General features: G+C 43.5%; 1 protein-coding gene across 1 annotated transcript in view; it reads left to right on the top strand.

Annotated features, from left to right (window-relative positions):
• Positions 1-14,198, top strand: part of LOC124619826 (39S ribosomal protein L14, mitochondrial) — a 33,922-nt gene extending 19,724 nt beyond the window's left edge. The window contains exon 3 of the mRNA XM_047146435.1: positions 13,803-14,198. Within this exon, the coding sequence (XP_047002391.1) occupies positions 13,803-14,056 (254 nt within the window). The 3' untranslated portion in view covers positions 14,057-14,198. The remainder of the gene's footprint in view (positions 1-13,802) is intronic.
• The last annotated feature ends 705 nt before the right edge of the window (positions 14,199-14,903 follow it).

Genomic DNA, 14,903 nt, shown 5'->3' on the forward strand with positions numbered 1-14,903 from the left:
TTGAGAGAAATAAACACTCATCGTGATGGGGGATGCCTGTTAGGAAATTGTACCTTGTACAGCCTTTCAGCAGTGAGAACATTGCAGCATACTTCCTCAAACACAAGGTGCATGTCAGTGAGTTCTGCAAAACGGTACCGGTACTGCTCCATCATATTACACTGTGTGTCTCTGAATAGCACTGAGTAAAGGATGGGTCTGTTGTTGATTCATAGGAAGTTCTGTCATGGGACAATGTTCATATAGTACAACAGAGCCACCTTATGGACAAGTAAAGTAACCAAAACTTGCGTCGTGACTTTCTAGTAATAAGGCTCGTACTCGTTTAAAGAATGTACATGTAAATAATGTACATGTAAATAAACAGCACAGTATGTGGTAAATTTGTATGCATGTTAGTTGTAAATGAGCTGGAAAACAGTAGTGGTAGACAAAATAGTAGACAAGTTTACTTCAATATTTCCTGAAGCGGACTTCTTCAAACTCCTGTTCCCATGTCAAATTGTTCAGTGGAGCACTCTCTGTCCTGTTACATATTTGCACACTTTTATGGAAACATCCTGTGTACCAAGAAGTCCCTGACATACAGCCAAGATACCCATCGAGGTTGAATCCACAATGATGAGCAGTCCCCCTCGAAATATACCAAGGATGCCATGAGGCCTTCACAGAGTGTAATCACCCTCCCAGCCTTGTACAAAAACAGATCTCCCATGTCTTACCTTTTCGGTCACCCACCTTGTTCCAGAGTCCCACCTGGCCACAGAGGAGCATTCACCGGACTGGAGCTACTGAATCACATTCTCCGCCAGGGTTTCGATTATCTCTCACCATGCCCTGAACTGAGGAATGTCCTACCCACTACCCTTCCCACCCCTCCCACAGAGGTATTTTGCCACCGACCAGACCTACACAGTAGTCTTGTCCATCTGTAAACAACCACTGCTCCCACCCCTCACCTCACGGCTCATATCCCTGTAATAGACCTAGATGCAAGACGTGTCCCATACATCCTCCCACCACCACCTATTCCAGTTCAGTCACTCACATTCCCTATTCCATCAAAAGGCAGGGCTACCTGTGAAACGAGTCATGTGATCTGCAAGCTAAGGTACAACCACTGTGCTGCATTCTATGTAGGCATGACAACCAAAAAGCTGTCTGTCTGCATGAATGGCCACTGACACACAATGATCAAGTAACAGCTGGACCATCCAGTTGCTGAGCAGGCTGCCCAACATGACATTCTTCATTTCAGTGATTGCCTTCACAACCTGTACCATCTGGATCCTTCCCACCAACACCAGCTTTTCTGAATTTCGCAGGTGGGAACTCTCTCCAGGGGGCTCACCACTCTTTGGTGAGTATGCTTAGCTACCACAGGACCCCAGCCATTGCAGCACATTTTCCCTTTCCGTGCTGCATGTCTATCCTCCTGCTATTCTTTTTTCCTTCTCTTGGGGAACATGTCTGGGATATTTTTGGGAATGTGTTCTGAAGTTCCAGTAGCCTGACATCGGAACAGTCCTTCCACTGTTTTTTTCTTTTTTTGTTTGTTTCTATCCTTCCTTCTCTTCGGCATTTGATGTTCCTCTTTGTTTCTTCTTCCTCCCTGTGCACTCCTGAATGCCAGACCAGGGGTCTGACACGTCACAGGTGACTGGGTAACGCATAATTCCCATCCCCGGGTCAACAGGTACGCCCAGGGAGGGGTGACTGCGTGAGCTGTGACCTTTGCAAATTTTCAGTTGGTCCCTCTGTCAGAAGTTCGGGAAATGTGATCTGAGGTGGGTGAGCCATTCTCTGAGGGAGGGGGTGGGGGGGTCGGCAGAAAGATGAAAGGAGCATGCCATCGGAGATGCTGGCAATCATAGGGGATTTTCTCACAATGAGCCAATCAGGTCTAGGAATAGCGTCCTTGGTTAGTAATCAAAATGTCATTGGTCCCAGGTTCGAAACCCGCCACTGCTTAAATTTTGATTAATAATCAGCATTGGCGGATGAAGACTTCCGGCATAAGAAGTCACTTTCATTCTGCCAGTGGCCTTGTCAAAGAGGGCGGAGGAGTTGGACAGAGGCTCAGGGCACTCTCTTGTCCTTGGTTGGAAAACTGTCCCTAAAGGAAGAAGAAACAGCAATGATCAAAGGCATGGGGATGCAGATGGCAATGAAAACTACTACATTAAAGACACATAAAGTGTATTCACAGGACATGTGGCCTATAATAGAAAAAGTGTCATGATGATCTCTCCATTGGCGAAAGGTTCCAGGCTAGTCCCCAATTTGGATATCTGAGAGGGGCTGCCAAGGGGAAGGTGACCATGAGGAAAAGATCAAATAACTAATGAAAGGATAAATTTCTACGAGTTGGGGATGCAGGATGTCAGAAGCTTGAATGGGTTAGGAAACCTAGAAAATCTGAAAAGGGAAATGCAAAGGCTCAATTTAGATACAGCAGGGGTCAGTGAAGTGAAAGGTGAAATGAAGTGGAAAGATGACAAGGATTTCTGGTCAGATGAATACAGGGTAATATCAACAGCAGCAGAAAAACATATAACGGGAGTAGGATTCATTATGAATAGGAAGGTAGGGCAGAGACTCTGTTAACTGTGAACTGTTCAGTGATAAGGTTCTTCTTATCAGAATTGATAGCAAGCCAACACTAACGACAACAGTTCAGGTATACATGCCGACTTTGCAAGCTGAAGATGGAGAGACAGAGAAAGTATATGAGTACATTGAAAGGGTAATACAGTAAGTAAAGTGAGATGAAAATGTAATTGTCATAGGGGACTGGAATGCAGTGGTAGGGGAAGGAGTAGAAGATAACAAGTGATTGAGTTCTGTAATAAATTTCAGCTAGGAATAGTGAATACTCTGCTCAAAAATCACAAGAGGAGGAGGTACACTTCGAAAAGGACAGGTGATACAAGAAGATTTCAGTTAAATTACATCATGGTCAGACAGATTCCGAAATCAGATACTGGATTGTAAGGCGTACCCAGGAGCAGATACAGACTTCAAGTTCTCTAAGATATAGATACAACAGTAAGGAATAGCTCGGTAGGCAGTATAGTTGAAGAGGAATGTACATCTCTAAAAAGGGCAATCACAGAAGTTGTAAAGAAAAGTGTAGGTACAAAGAAGGTAACTGCGAAGAAACCATGGATAACGGAAGAAATACTTCAGTTCATCAATGAAAGAAGAAAGAACAAAAATGTTCAGGGAAATTCAGGAGTACAGAAATACAAGTCACTGAGGAATGAAATAAATGGGAAGTGTGGAGAAGGTAACATGAAGTGGCTGCATGAAAAATGCGAACAAATTGAAAAGAAATTATTTTCTGGAGGGCTGACTCAGCATACAGGAAATTCAAAATAACCTTCGGTGAAATTAAAAGCAAGGATGGTAACATTAAAAGCGCAGTGGGAATTCCACTATTAAAGGCAGAGGAGAGAGCAGATAGTCTGAAAGGGTATATTGAAGGCCTCTATGAGGGGGAAGATTTGTCTAAAGTGATAGGAAGACAAATCGGATGTCAATTTAGAAGAGATAGGGGATACAGTATTGGAGTCAGAATTCAAGAGAACTTTGGAAGACTTAAGACCAAATAAGGCAGAAGGGATAGATAACATTCCATCAGAATTTCTAAAATCATTGGAGTAAGTGGCAACAAAATGACTATTCAACTGTTCACATTAGTGTGTTGAATGTACGAGTCTGGCGACATACCATCTGATTTTCGGAAAAATATCATCCACACAACTCCGAAGACTGCAAGAGCTGACAAGTGTGAGAACTGTCGTGCAATCAGCTTAATAGCTCATTCATCCAAGTTGCTTACAAGAATAATATACAGAGGAATGGAAAAGAAAAGTGAGGATGTGCTAGATGACGATCAGTTTGGCTTTAGGAAAGGTAAAGGTACGAGAGAGGCAATCATGATGTTGCAGTTAATAATGGAAGCAAGATTAAATAAAAATGAAGACACCTTCATAGGATTTGTCAAGCTGGAAAAAGCGTTCAACAGTATAAAATGGTTCAAGATGTTCGAAATTCTGAGAAAAGTAGGGGACAGCTATAGGGAGAGATGGGTAATATACAAGATGTACAAGAGCCAAGAGGGAATAATAAAGTGGATGACCAAGAATGAAGTGCTTGGATTAAAAAGGGTGTGAGACAGGGATGTAGTCTTTCGCCCCTACTGTTCAATCTGTACATTGAAGAAGCAAGGATGGAAATACAAGAAAGATTCAAAAGTGGAAATTTAATTCATTGTGAAAAGGTATCAGTGAAAGGGAAGAAGAATTATGTGATCTGAACGGAATGAACAGTCTAATTAGTACAGAAGAAACATGAAAGTAATGAGATCAGTGAGAAACTTATCAGATTGATGGTCACAAAGTAGATGTAGTTCAGGAATTCTACTACGTAGACAGCAAAATAACCAATGATGGACGGAGAAAAGAGGACATCAAAAGCAGACTAGCACATGCAAAAAGGGCATTCTTGACCAAGACAAGTCTACTAGTATCCAACATATGTTTTAATTTGAGGAAGAAATTTCTGAAAAAATACGTTTGGAGCACAGTGTTGTATGATAGTGAAATGTGGACTGTGGGGAAACTGGAACAGAACAGAACAGAATCGAAGCATTTGAGATGTAGTGCTACAGACAAATGTTGAGAATTAGGTGGACTGATAAGGTAAGGAATGAGGAGGGTTCTGCAACGAACTGGACAGGAAAGCAATATGTGGAAAACACTGACAAGTAGAAGGGACAGGATGGTAGGACATCTGTTACGACATCAGGGGGTGGCTTCCATGGTACTAGAGGGAGCTGTAGAGGGCATAAACTGTAGAGGAAGACATAGATTGGAATACATCCAGCAAAGAATTGAGGATGTAGGTTGCAAGTACTGCTCTGAGATGAAGAGGTTGGCACAGGAGAGGAGTTCGTGGTGGGCTGCATCAAACCAGTCACAGTCAGAAGACTGATGACTTAAAAAAAGGGGGGGGGGGGGGAGGGAGAGAGAGAGAGAGAGAGAGAGAGAGAGAGAGAGAGAGAGAGAGAGAGAGAGAGAGAGAGAGACCATCTCAGACAATGTAAACAGAAAGAAGCTGCAGATTCCAAGAATCTCCCAGCTGCACTCCGGTTGCTCATGGTATCACGTACTGAAGGAGATCAGTCTTTTGCTAGGGTTAATCCGATTATTATTGAGAAAGGTGTTGATGCAGTTGCAGGCCATGTAAAATCCTGCTCTTGTTTATGTGATTGCAATTTGCTTTTGGAGACAAATAGTGACTTTCAGGCCCAACAATTACTTGCAGCTTTGCTCCTCCTCGGCTATCCTGTTTGTGTTTAGGCCCATTGAACGCTGAATTCTTCAGGTGTTATTATTTACACTAGGCTGCTTGATAGTGTGACTGAGGGAGAAATCCAAACTTCCCTTTGTGATCGGGGTGTCATTGCAGACTTGGGTGATGAAAAAGATTGATGCAACCTTAGTGCTTACACGCACTCTCTTCCTCACGTTTCATAGAATCATGCTTCCATCAGATATTAAAGCAGTCTATGAGGTCATCGAATTAGTGAAGTTCGGTGGCAGGAGGAACAAGACTTCTGGCCAGGTGAATACAGGGTTATAAATACACAATCAAATAGGGGTAATCCAGGAGTAGGTTTAATAATGAATAAAAAAATAGGAGTGCGGGTAAGCTACTACAAATAGCATAGTGAACGTATTATAGTGGCCAAGATAGACAGGAAGCCCATGCCTACTACAGTAGTACAAGTTTATATGCCAACTAGCTCTGCAGATGACGAAGAAATTGAAGAAATGTATGATGAGATAAAAGAAATTATTCAGGTAGTGAAGGGAGACGAAAATTTAATAGTCATGTGTGACTGGAATTCGACAGTAGGAAAAGGGAGAGAAGGAAACATAGTAGGTGAATATGGATTGGCGCTAAGAAATGAAAGAGGAAGCCATCTGGTAGAATTTTGCACAGAGCATAACTTAATCATAGCTAACACTTGGTTCAAGAATCATAAAAGGAGGTTGTATACATGGAAGAACCCTGGAGATACTAAAAGGTTTCAGATAGATTATATAATGGTAAGACAGAGGTTTAGGAACCAGGTTTTAAATTGTAGGACATTTCCAGGGGCAGATATGGACTCTGACCACAATCTATTGGTTATGAACTGTAGATTAAAACTGAAGAAATTGCAAAAAGGTGGGAATTTAAGGAGATGGGACCTGGATAAACTGACTAAACCAGAGGTTGTACAGAGCTTCAGGGACAGCATAAGGGAACAATTGAGAGGAACGGGGGAAAGAAATACAGTAGAAGACGAATGGGTAGCTCTGAGGGATGAAGTAGTGAAGGCAGCAGAGGATCAAGTAGTTATAAAGACGAGGGCTAGTAGAAATCCTTGGGTAACAGAAGAAATATTGAATTTAATCGATGAAAGGAGAAAATATAAAAATGCAGTGAATGAAGCAGGCAAAAAGGAATACAAACGTCTCAAAAATGAGATCGACAGGAAGTGCAAAATGGCTAAGCAGGGATGGCTAGAGGACAAATGTAAGAATGTAGAGGCTTATCTCACTAGGGGTAAGATAGATACAGCCTACAGGAAAATTAAAGAGACCTTTGGAGAAAAGAGAGCCACTTGTATGAATATCAAGAGCTCAGATGGAAACCCAGTTCTAAGCAAAGAGGGGAAAGCAGAAAGGTGGAAGGAGTATATAGAGGGTCTATACAAGGGCGATGTACTTGAGGACAATATTATGGAAATGGAAGAGGATGTAGATGAAGATGAAATGGCAGATACGATACTGCGTGAACAGTTTGACAGAGCACTGAAAGACCTGAGTCGAAACAAGGCCCCTGGAGTAGACAATATTCCATTAGAACTACTGACAGCCTTGGGAGAGCCAGTCCTGACAAAACTATATCATCTGGTGAGCAAGATGTACGAGACAGGCGAAATACCCTCAGACCTCAAGAAGAATATAATAATTCCAATCCCAAAGAAAGCAGGTGTTGACAGATGTGAAAATTACCGAACTATCAGTTTAATAAGTCACAGCTGCAAAATACTAACGCGAATTATTTACAGACGAATGGAAAAACCGGTAGAAGCCGACCTTGGGGAAGATCAGTTTGGATTCCGTAGAAATGTTGGAACATGTGAGGCAATACTGACCCTACAACTTATCTTAGAAGAAAAATTAAGGAAAGGCAAACCTACGTTTCTAGCATTTGTAGACTTAGAGAAAGCTTTTGACAATGTTGACTGGAATACTCTCTTTCAAATTCTAAAGGTGGCAGGGATAAAATACAGGGAGCGAAAGGCTATTTACAATTTGTATAGAAACCAGATGGCAGTTATAAGAGTCGAGGGTCATGAAAGGGAAGCAGTGGTTGGGAAGGGAGTGAGACAGGGTTGTAGCCTCTCCCCGATGTTATTCAATCTGTATATTGAGCAAGCAGTAAAGGAAGCAAAAGAAAAATTTGGAGTAGGTATTAAAATCCAGGGAGAAGAAATAAAAACTTTGAGGTTCGCCAATGACATTGTAATTCTGTCAGAGACAGCAAAGGACTTGGAAGAGCAGTTGAACGGAATGGACAGTGTCTTGAAAGGAGGGTATAAGATGAACATCAACAAAAGCAAAACGAGGATAATGGAATGTAGTCGAATTAAGTTGGGTGATGCTGAGGGTATTAGATTAGGAAATGAGACACTTAAAGTAGTAAAGGAGTTTTGCTATTTGGGGAGCAAAATAACTGATGATGGTAGAAGTAGAGAGGATATAAAATGTAGACTGGCAATGGAAAGGAAAGTGTTTCTGAAGAAGAGAAACTTGTTAACATCGAGTATAGATTTAAGTGTCAGGAAGTCGTTTCTGAAAGTATTTGTATGGAGTGTAGCCATGTATGGAAGTGAAACATGGACGATAAATAGTTTAGACAAGAAGAGAATAGAAGCTTTCGAAATGTGGTGCTACAGAAGAATGTTGAAGATTAGATGGGTAGATCACATAACTAATGAGGAGGTATTGAATAGGATTGGGAAGAAGAGAAGTTTGTGGCACAACTTGACTAGAAGAAGGGATCGGTTGGTAGGACATGTCTTGAGGCCTTCAAGGGATCACAAATTTAGCATTGGAGGGCAGCGTGGAGGGTAAAAATCGTAGAAACCAAGAGATGAATACACTAAGCAGATTCAGAAGGATGTAGGTTGCAGTAGGTACTGGGAGATGAAGGAGCTTGCACAGGATAGATTAGCATGGAGAGCTGCATCAAACCTGTCTCAGGACTGAAGACCACAACAACAACATGAAGTCATCACAGTCTGACTGTACACTCCAAACCTGACGCTCTGTTAACAGTGTCAACTTTACAACTACACTCGAATGTTCTGTCAAAACATGGCCAAATGTGTTACTTGTAGTAGGGATGCTCAATGGTGCGATTGTCCATTTCCTTCTCCACGGCTGTATCAGTTGCAATGGTGACCATGCAGCCTCAGTCTGAGAATGCCCCTTGCATCTCAGTGAGCAAAGCATCCAGGAGAAGGAAAAAGTGCCTTAACCTGTTCCTCGCAAGTTATTCGTTAGTCGAAAACCTTGCATTTTACCAGCCGACGCTTATAGTACCGCTCTCACTACGCCTTGCTCCATGGAGGACATGGCTAAGTGGACTTGCAACCTCAAATTCAGCACTGCAGTTGTCAAATCACCCAGTGTCATGGTAGCATCCCCATCTCTTCCTCCTCCAGCCACCAAATCTTAGCCTCCTGTGCCGAAATCACATGCTACACAAATGACAAGCCAGAAAGAACAGAAGGAATACTCCTGTGAAGACTTTTTATGTCTCTCCAACCAGCAAACATTTTGAGTCTTCATCTGCAAAAGGCAAACTGGTTTCTCCTTCGCCAACTCGGAGAGCCTCTTCCACGATGTCGCCATGTGGGACCTGCACCTGGCCAACCTCCATTTTGCCAGTGCAGCCCGCCAACCGTTTTTCTGCCCTGAAATCCGCAGACTGACCCAGAGAGACTTCTTACACCTCTGTAGATCTCATGGAACAGGATCTTCCAGCCTTTGCAGCATGTAGCAGTGAGGCTGTGAAGGCAGGCACTCGACAGCTGCCGAGGTAACAAAATTCCATTTTTTTCCCCTACCCCATCATAACTCTTTTCCAGTGGAACATTCACAGCATACAATCCAATGAGGAGGAATTATAGCTGCTCTGGGAATTGCAGCACCTCCTTGTTTTCTGCCTCCAGGAAACAAAACTGCATCCTTATGAGGGCTCTGACCTCCCCCTCACTCCTCGAGGATGTGATTCCATCTCATGGGGGAGTCCTGCTGCTCATATGGGATGATGCTCTGGTAGTCAAACCATCTCCCTGACTCCGGTGTCAACCTGTTGCAGTCTGCATTTTACTTCCTCGCTTGACCTTTTCCCTTCATACCGTTTACATCCCTCCATCATTCAGTGTCACCAGGGCAGACTTTCTCCAGCTTATTGGTAGACTCCCTCACCCCTTTATGTGCTCGGTGACTATTGCACACCGTGCCCCTTGGGGCTCTTCCAGAACATGTCAGTGAGGTGCCCTCTTGGTTGACCTTCCAATCAACTCAGCCTCATCTGCCTTAATACGGAAGAACCCGTATTCCTTTCAGACTCCAAGAACACCTATTCCCATTTGGACCTCTCATTCTGCACTGCCCAGCTTGCCCATCATCTTGAGTGGTCCGTGCTTTCTGATGCCTACTCAAGCAACCATTTCCCATGTGCTGTCCATTTGCTAACTCCAGCCCCCCTGCGTGCACACCCAAATGGCAGCTTACTAAGTCTGCCTGGCGCTTTACCCCTTCCTGGCAACCTTCAAAGAACAAGATTTCCCCAGTTGTGATGACCAGGTGGAATATCTCACAAATATTATCCTTACTGCTGTGGAACACTCCATTCCTCACACTTCCTCTTTAACATGCTGTGTCCCAGTCCTTGGTGGACTGAGGCGTGCCACGACACAATTCATGCAAGGAGGCGCACTCTCTGCATTTTTAACCACCATCCTATGATGGCGAACTGCGTTCATTATAAACAGATGTGTGCAATGTGTCGTTGCATTCTTTGAGATAGCAAAAAAGCTGGCTGGGTTTCATTCATTAGTTCTTTTAACATTTCTACCCCTTCCTCTGTCGTGCGGGCAAACTTCAGCTGGATCTCTGGGACCAAGACCCATTCGCCAATTTCCAGTGTGACAGTAGCATACGATGTCATCATGGACCCTATTGCTATCTCCAACACCTTGGGCCATCATTTTGCAGAAGTTTTGAGCTCTTCCCACTATCATCCTCCATCAGAAACGAGTGGGGGATGGCTTGGGCAGTACCCTTCTCTTCTAAGAATTGGGAGTGCTACAATGCCACCTTTACTATGAGGGAGCTAGATCATGCTCTCAGTTCATCCTGATCCTCCGCCCCAGGGCCAGATGCTGTTCACATTCAGATGTTGCAGCACCTTTCTCTTGCGGGCAAGCACTTTCCACGTAACACGTACAACTGCTTCTGGGCAGAGGGCATGTTTCCCAGATGCTGGCAGGAAGCCACTGTCATACCCAAACCTAAGCCTGTTAAGGTCAAAAACCTTCCGTCTAGCTACCACCCCATCTCTCTCACCACCTGCTTTTGCAAGGTGATGGAATGTATGATTCATGCCCGGCTGGTATGGTGGCTCGAGTCTTGCAATTTACTAACAAATGCAGTGTGGATTTCGAGCACGGTGTTCTGCAGTTGACCTTCTCTTTACCTTGACCACCCATGTCATGAATGGTTTTCTGCAGAAATCTCAGACTGTGGCCGTGTTTTTCGATTTGGAGAAGGCCTACGGCACTTGCTGGAGAACTGGTATCCTCTGTTCTCTTTACTCATGGGGATTCCGTGGCCGCCTGCCCTGTTTCCTTCAGGAATTTTTAAAAGACCAAGTTTTCAAGGTGCACATGGGTTCTGTGTTTTCGGACACTTTTATCCGTGAAAATGTTGTGCCTCAGGGTTCCGTCCTGAGTGTCGTACTCTTTGCTATTGCCGTTAACCCTATAATGGCCCGTCTCCCGCCAGGCATCTCCAGCTCCCTTTTTGTTGACAATTTTAGCATCTATTGCAGTTCTCTACTGGCCTGTCTCCCTGAGCGGTGTCTTCAGCGATGTCTTGATCGTCTTTACTCCTGGAGCATCGACAATGGCTTTTGCTTTTCCGCTGACAAAACTGTCTGTATGAGTTTCTGGTGACACAATTGGTTTCTCCCACCATCTTTACATCTTAGGCCTGCTGCCCTTCCGTTTGTTGAAACTACGAAATTCCTGGGGCTCACGCTCGATAGGAAGCACTCTTGGTCTTCCCATGTGTCTTACCTGGCAATCTGCTGTACGCGGTTCGTGACTGTCCTGTGTCCTCAATGATACTCTTCCTGGGGTGCCGATCAAACTACCCTTCTCCGTTTGTACAGGTCCTTGTCCATTCGAAACTCGAGAATGAGTACTTTGTTTATGCATCTGCACATCCATCTCTCTTACACTGTCTCAACACTATCCACCATCGTGGCCTCCATTTGGCCTCTGGCACCATTTACACTAGCCAGGTTGAGAGTCTGTATGCTGAAGCTGCTGAATTACCACTGTCCTACCTCCGTGACTTTTTCCTCAGTATGTATGCATCCAGTTTGTCTGCCATGTGTGGCCACCCATCCTGTGCCTCCTCCTTTTATGATTCCTTTGATCGCTAGTATGGGGCGTGTCCCTCTTCTCTGTTACCTCCTGGAGCCAGCTTTCGGCACTTGCTACAGCGGCTTCAATTCACACTACCTGCACCTTTCCCAGTGGGTATGAACCCTTCACCACCTTGGCTTTGTGAAGTGGCCCATATTAACCTTGGCCATCATTCACTTCCTAAGGACACTGCTCCAGCTTCACTCTATCATCTTCAGTTTCAAGACCTTCGCATGGAACTTCGCGATAGTACCTTTGTATACACGGATGGCTCTTGGACTGCCCATGGGGTGGGTGTGCCTTCGTCATTGGCACTCGTGTGGTCAGATATCAGTTTCTGGCACGCTGCTCAGTATTTACAGCAGAGCTCTTCACCCTGTATCAGGCCACGGAGTACATCTGGCAACACAGACTTTTCAATTGTGGCCTCTGCTCAGACTCACTCAGCACCCTTCAAAGTCTGTGTGTGCTGTACACCGCCGATGCCTTAGTGCAGTGGGTACAGGAAAGCTGTCACTCGCTCACCCTTGGTGGAGCCAGTGTGATGGTTATGTGGGTTCCTTGTCACAGTACAGTGGTGGAGCTGTCATTTGTACTCAGATGATTCATTTGAAAAGGTTTCTGACTTCATTATGGCCACATGATGGGAATTCATAACTTTGAACACAGAATGATAGTTGGAGCTAGAAGTGTGGGACATTCCATTCCATAAATCATTAGGGAATACTGTGTTTCAAGATCAACAGTGTCAAAAGTGTACCTAAAATACCAAATTTCAGGCTTTTGCTCCCACCATGAACAACACAGTGGCCGGCCTTCACTTAACGGCAAAGAGCAGCAGTGATTGCATAGAGTTGTCAATGCTAACAAACCAACAGTGCATGAAATAACCACAGAAATCAAGGTGGTACGTAAGATGGAGTATCCTTTGGGACAGTGTGGTGATATTTGGTGTTAATGGGGTATGGCAGCAGATGGCCAATGTGAGTTCTTTTGCTAACAGCACAACTTTGCCTGCAGTGCCTCTTCTGGGCTTGTGACCATGTCAGTTGGACACTAGACAACTGACTGCGGCCTGGTCAGATGAGTTCCGACTTCAGCAGGTAAGAGTTGATGGTAGGGTTTGTGTGTGGTGCAGACTCCACGAAGCCATCGACCCAAGTTGTCACCAATGCACTGTGCAAGCCGGTGGTGTTTCCATAATGATGTGAGCTGTATTTACATGAAATGGACTGGGTCTCTGGTCCAATGGAGTCATTGAGTAGAAATGGTTATGGTTGGCTACTTGCAGCCATTCATTGACTTCAAATTCTCAAACAAAGATGGAATTTTTATTTATGTCACTGGGTTACAACTGTTGGATTGCTTTGAAGGACATTGTGGACAGTGTGAGCAAATGATTTGGCTACCCATATCTCCCAGCACGAATCCCATCGAACATTTATGGGACATACTCGAAAGGTCAGTTTGTGGATAAACGCCTACAGTGGCAATACTTTGTTATGGATGATTCGATATTTGTGCAGGGGACTTAGTTACTTGAGTCCATGCTTCGTTGAGTTACTGCACTACACTGGGCAGAAGGAGGTCTGACATGATATTAAGAGTTATCCTATGACTTTTGTCACCTCAGTGTACTGCGAGCACAGTTTCAGTGGACTGATGCATGGGCACAAAAACTCTTAGAAGAAAACAGTATTCACACAAGCCTTCTAGCTCTTGCTATTTTTATAGAAAAGTACACACACACACACACACACACACACACACACACACACACACACAGCTTTGGGTGCCAATTTGTACCTTTGCTAGAAAATGAGCAAGAGCTCCAAAGCTAGTGTGAATACTGTTTTCTGTCACATGTTGCTGTGTGCCAAAAATCTGTCCATTATGAGGGAGTGGCTGTCATGTCCGTATTTTATGTGTTGTTACATCTAAGAATTTCCATTAGTGTTATGGAAACAACACTTTGGTTCAATCAGTAAACATGATTCTTATGCTTTTTTGGCAGGTGACAAGATACTGGTTGCAATCAAAGGACAAAAGAAGAAAGGCGTGATAGTTGGTGTGAAACAGAAGCAGCCACCTTTGGTGCCTAAATTCGACAGTAACAATTTGGTGCTGATAGATGATAATGGAACTCCACTAGGAACACGCATTCATGTGCCCATACCTACAGTTCTACGTCGCATTCTGAAAGAGCGTACACATGCAAAAGGCACGGATTATACAAAATTGTTAGCTATAGCAACTAGATTTGTGTGATGTATTGAAATGGTAGAACTGTACAAATATTTTGCTTCTGGCACTGTTAAAAGATGATGTACTATACTATCTTCGCAAAAAAATAAAAAGCATTTAGCTTACTTTATCAGTATGGATACTGAAAAGTGAGTTCCAAAAATTACGTACAACTTGTGACCTCTGTCCAACTGGATCTCAAGCAATGAGGGTAGCAGAACCGAGGAGTCCCTCAACCCAGCTTCTGACAAACCCAAATGATACATTTTTTTAAAAAAAATATTAGCAACCAGTAACCCCTCATCCCTGATTCTTTAAAGACTTAAACTTCCATGTATCAAACATCTTCAAATAATGGATGAGTATAGTCTGGGTAATTTGAGCTCCATTCTAAGAAAAGCTAGTTTTTCACGGATCTCAATTTTTGATATCCCTTAACTATGTGTCATAAAATATAATTTTACAGAGTCAGTGACTGGTATATGCATCTGCAAAATGTATTGCAAACAAGAGTTAGTGGTGAAATACTAATTAATTAAAATGTCATGTCTGCCCTGATACTGAAGCTTTACTGTGTGAACAGCAAAAGTATAGTATTAATAAACTTTCTTCCTGTCATTTTTTTGTAGGGGGTAGGAATGAGAAAAAAGTTTTGAAGCTGGGTGTAAAGCTTGTTGCAAGTGACTAATGCACTCATAAAGGGCACAGATGACCTCGCCATTTAGTGCCCTAAATCACCACCACCAATAATAATAATAATAATGTCAGCATGAAAATAGCAATGGGTAATTTGCGTACTGTGTGTTATGCTTTGTCACATATAGTTTCCAAATTTAATACTTGACTTACAGGTTTAACACAGTAATGTAAA

The sequence above is a fragment of the Schistocerca americana genome, chromosome 6, assembly GCF_021461395.2.
Source record: "Schistocerca americana isolate TAMUIC-IGC-003095 chromosome 6, iqSchAmer2.1, whole genome shotgun sequence".
NCBI classification, from domain to species: domain Eukaryota; kingdom Metazoa; phylum Arthropoda; class Insecta; order Orthoptera; family Acrididae; genus Schistocerca; species Schistocerca americana.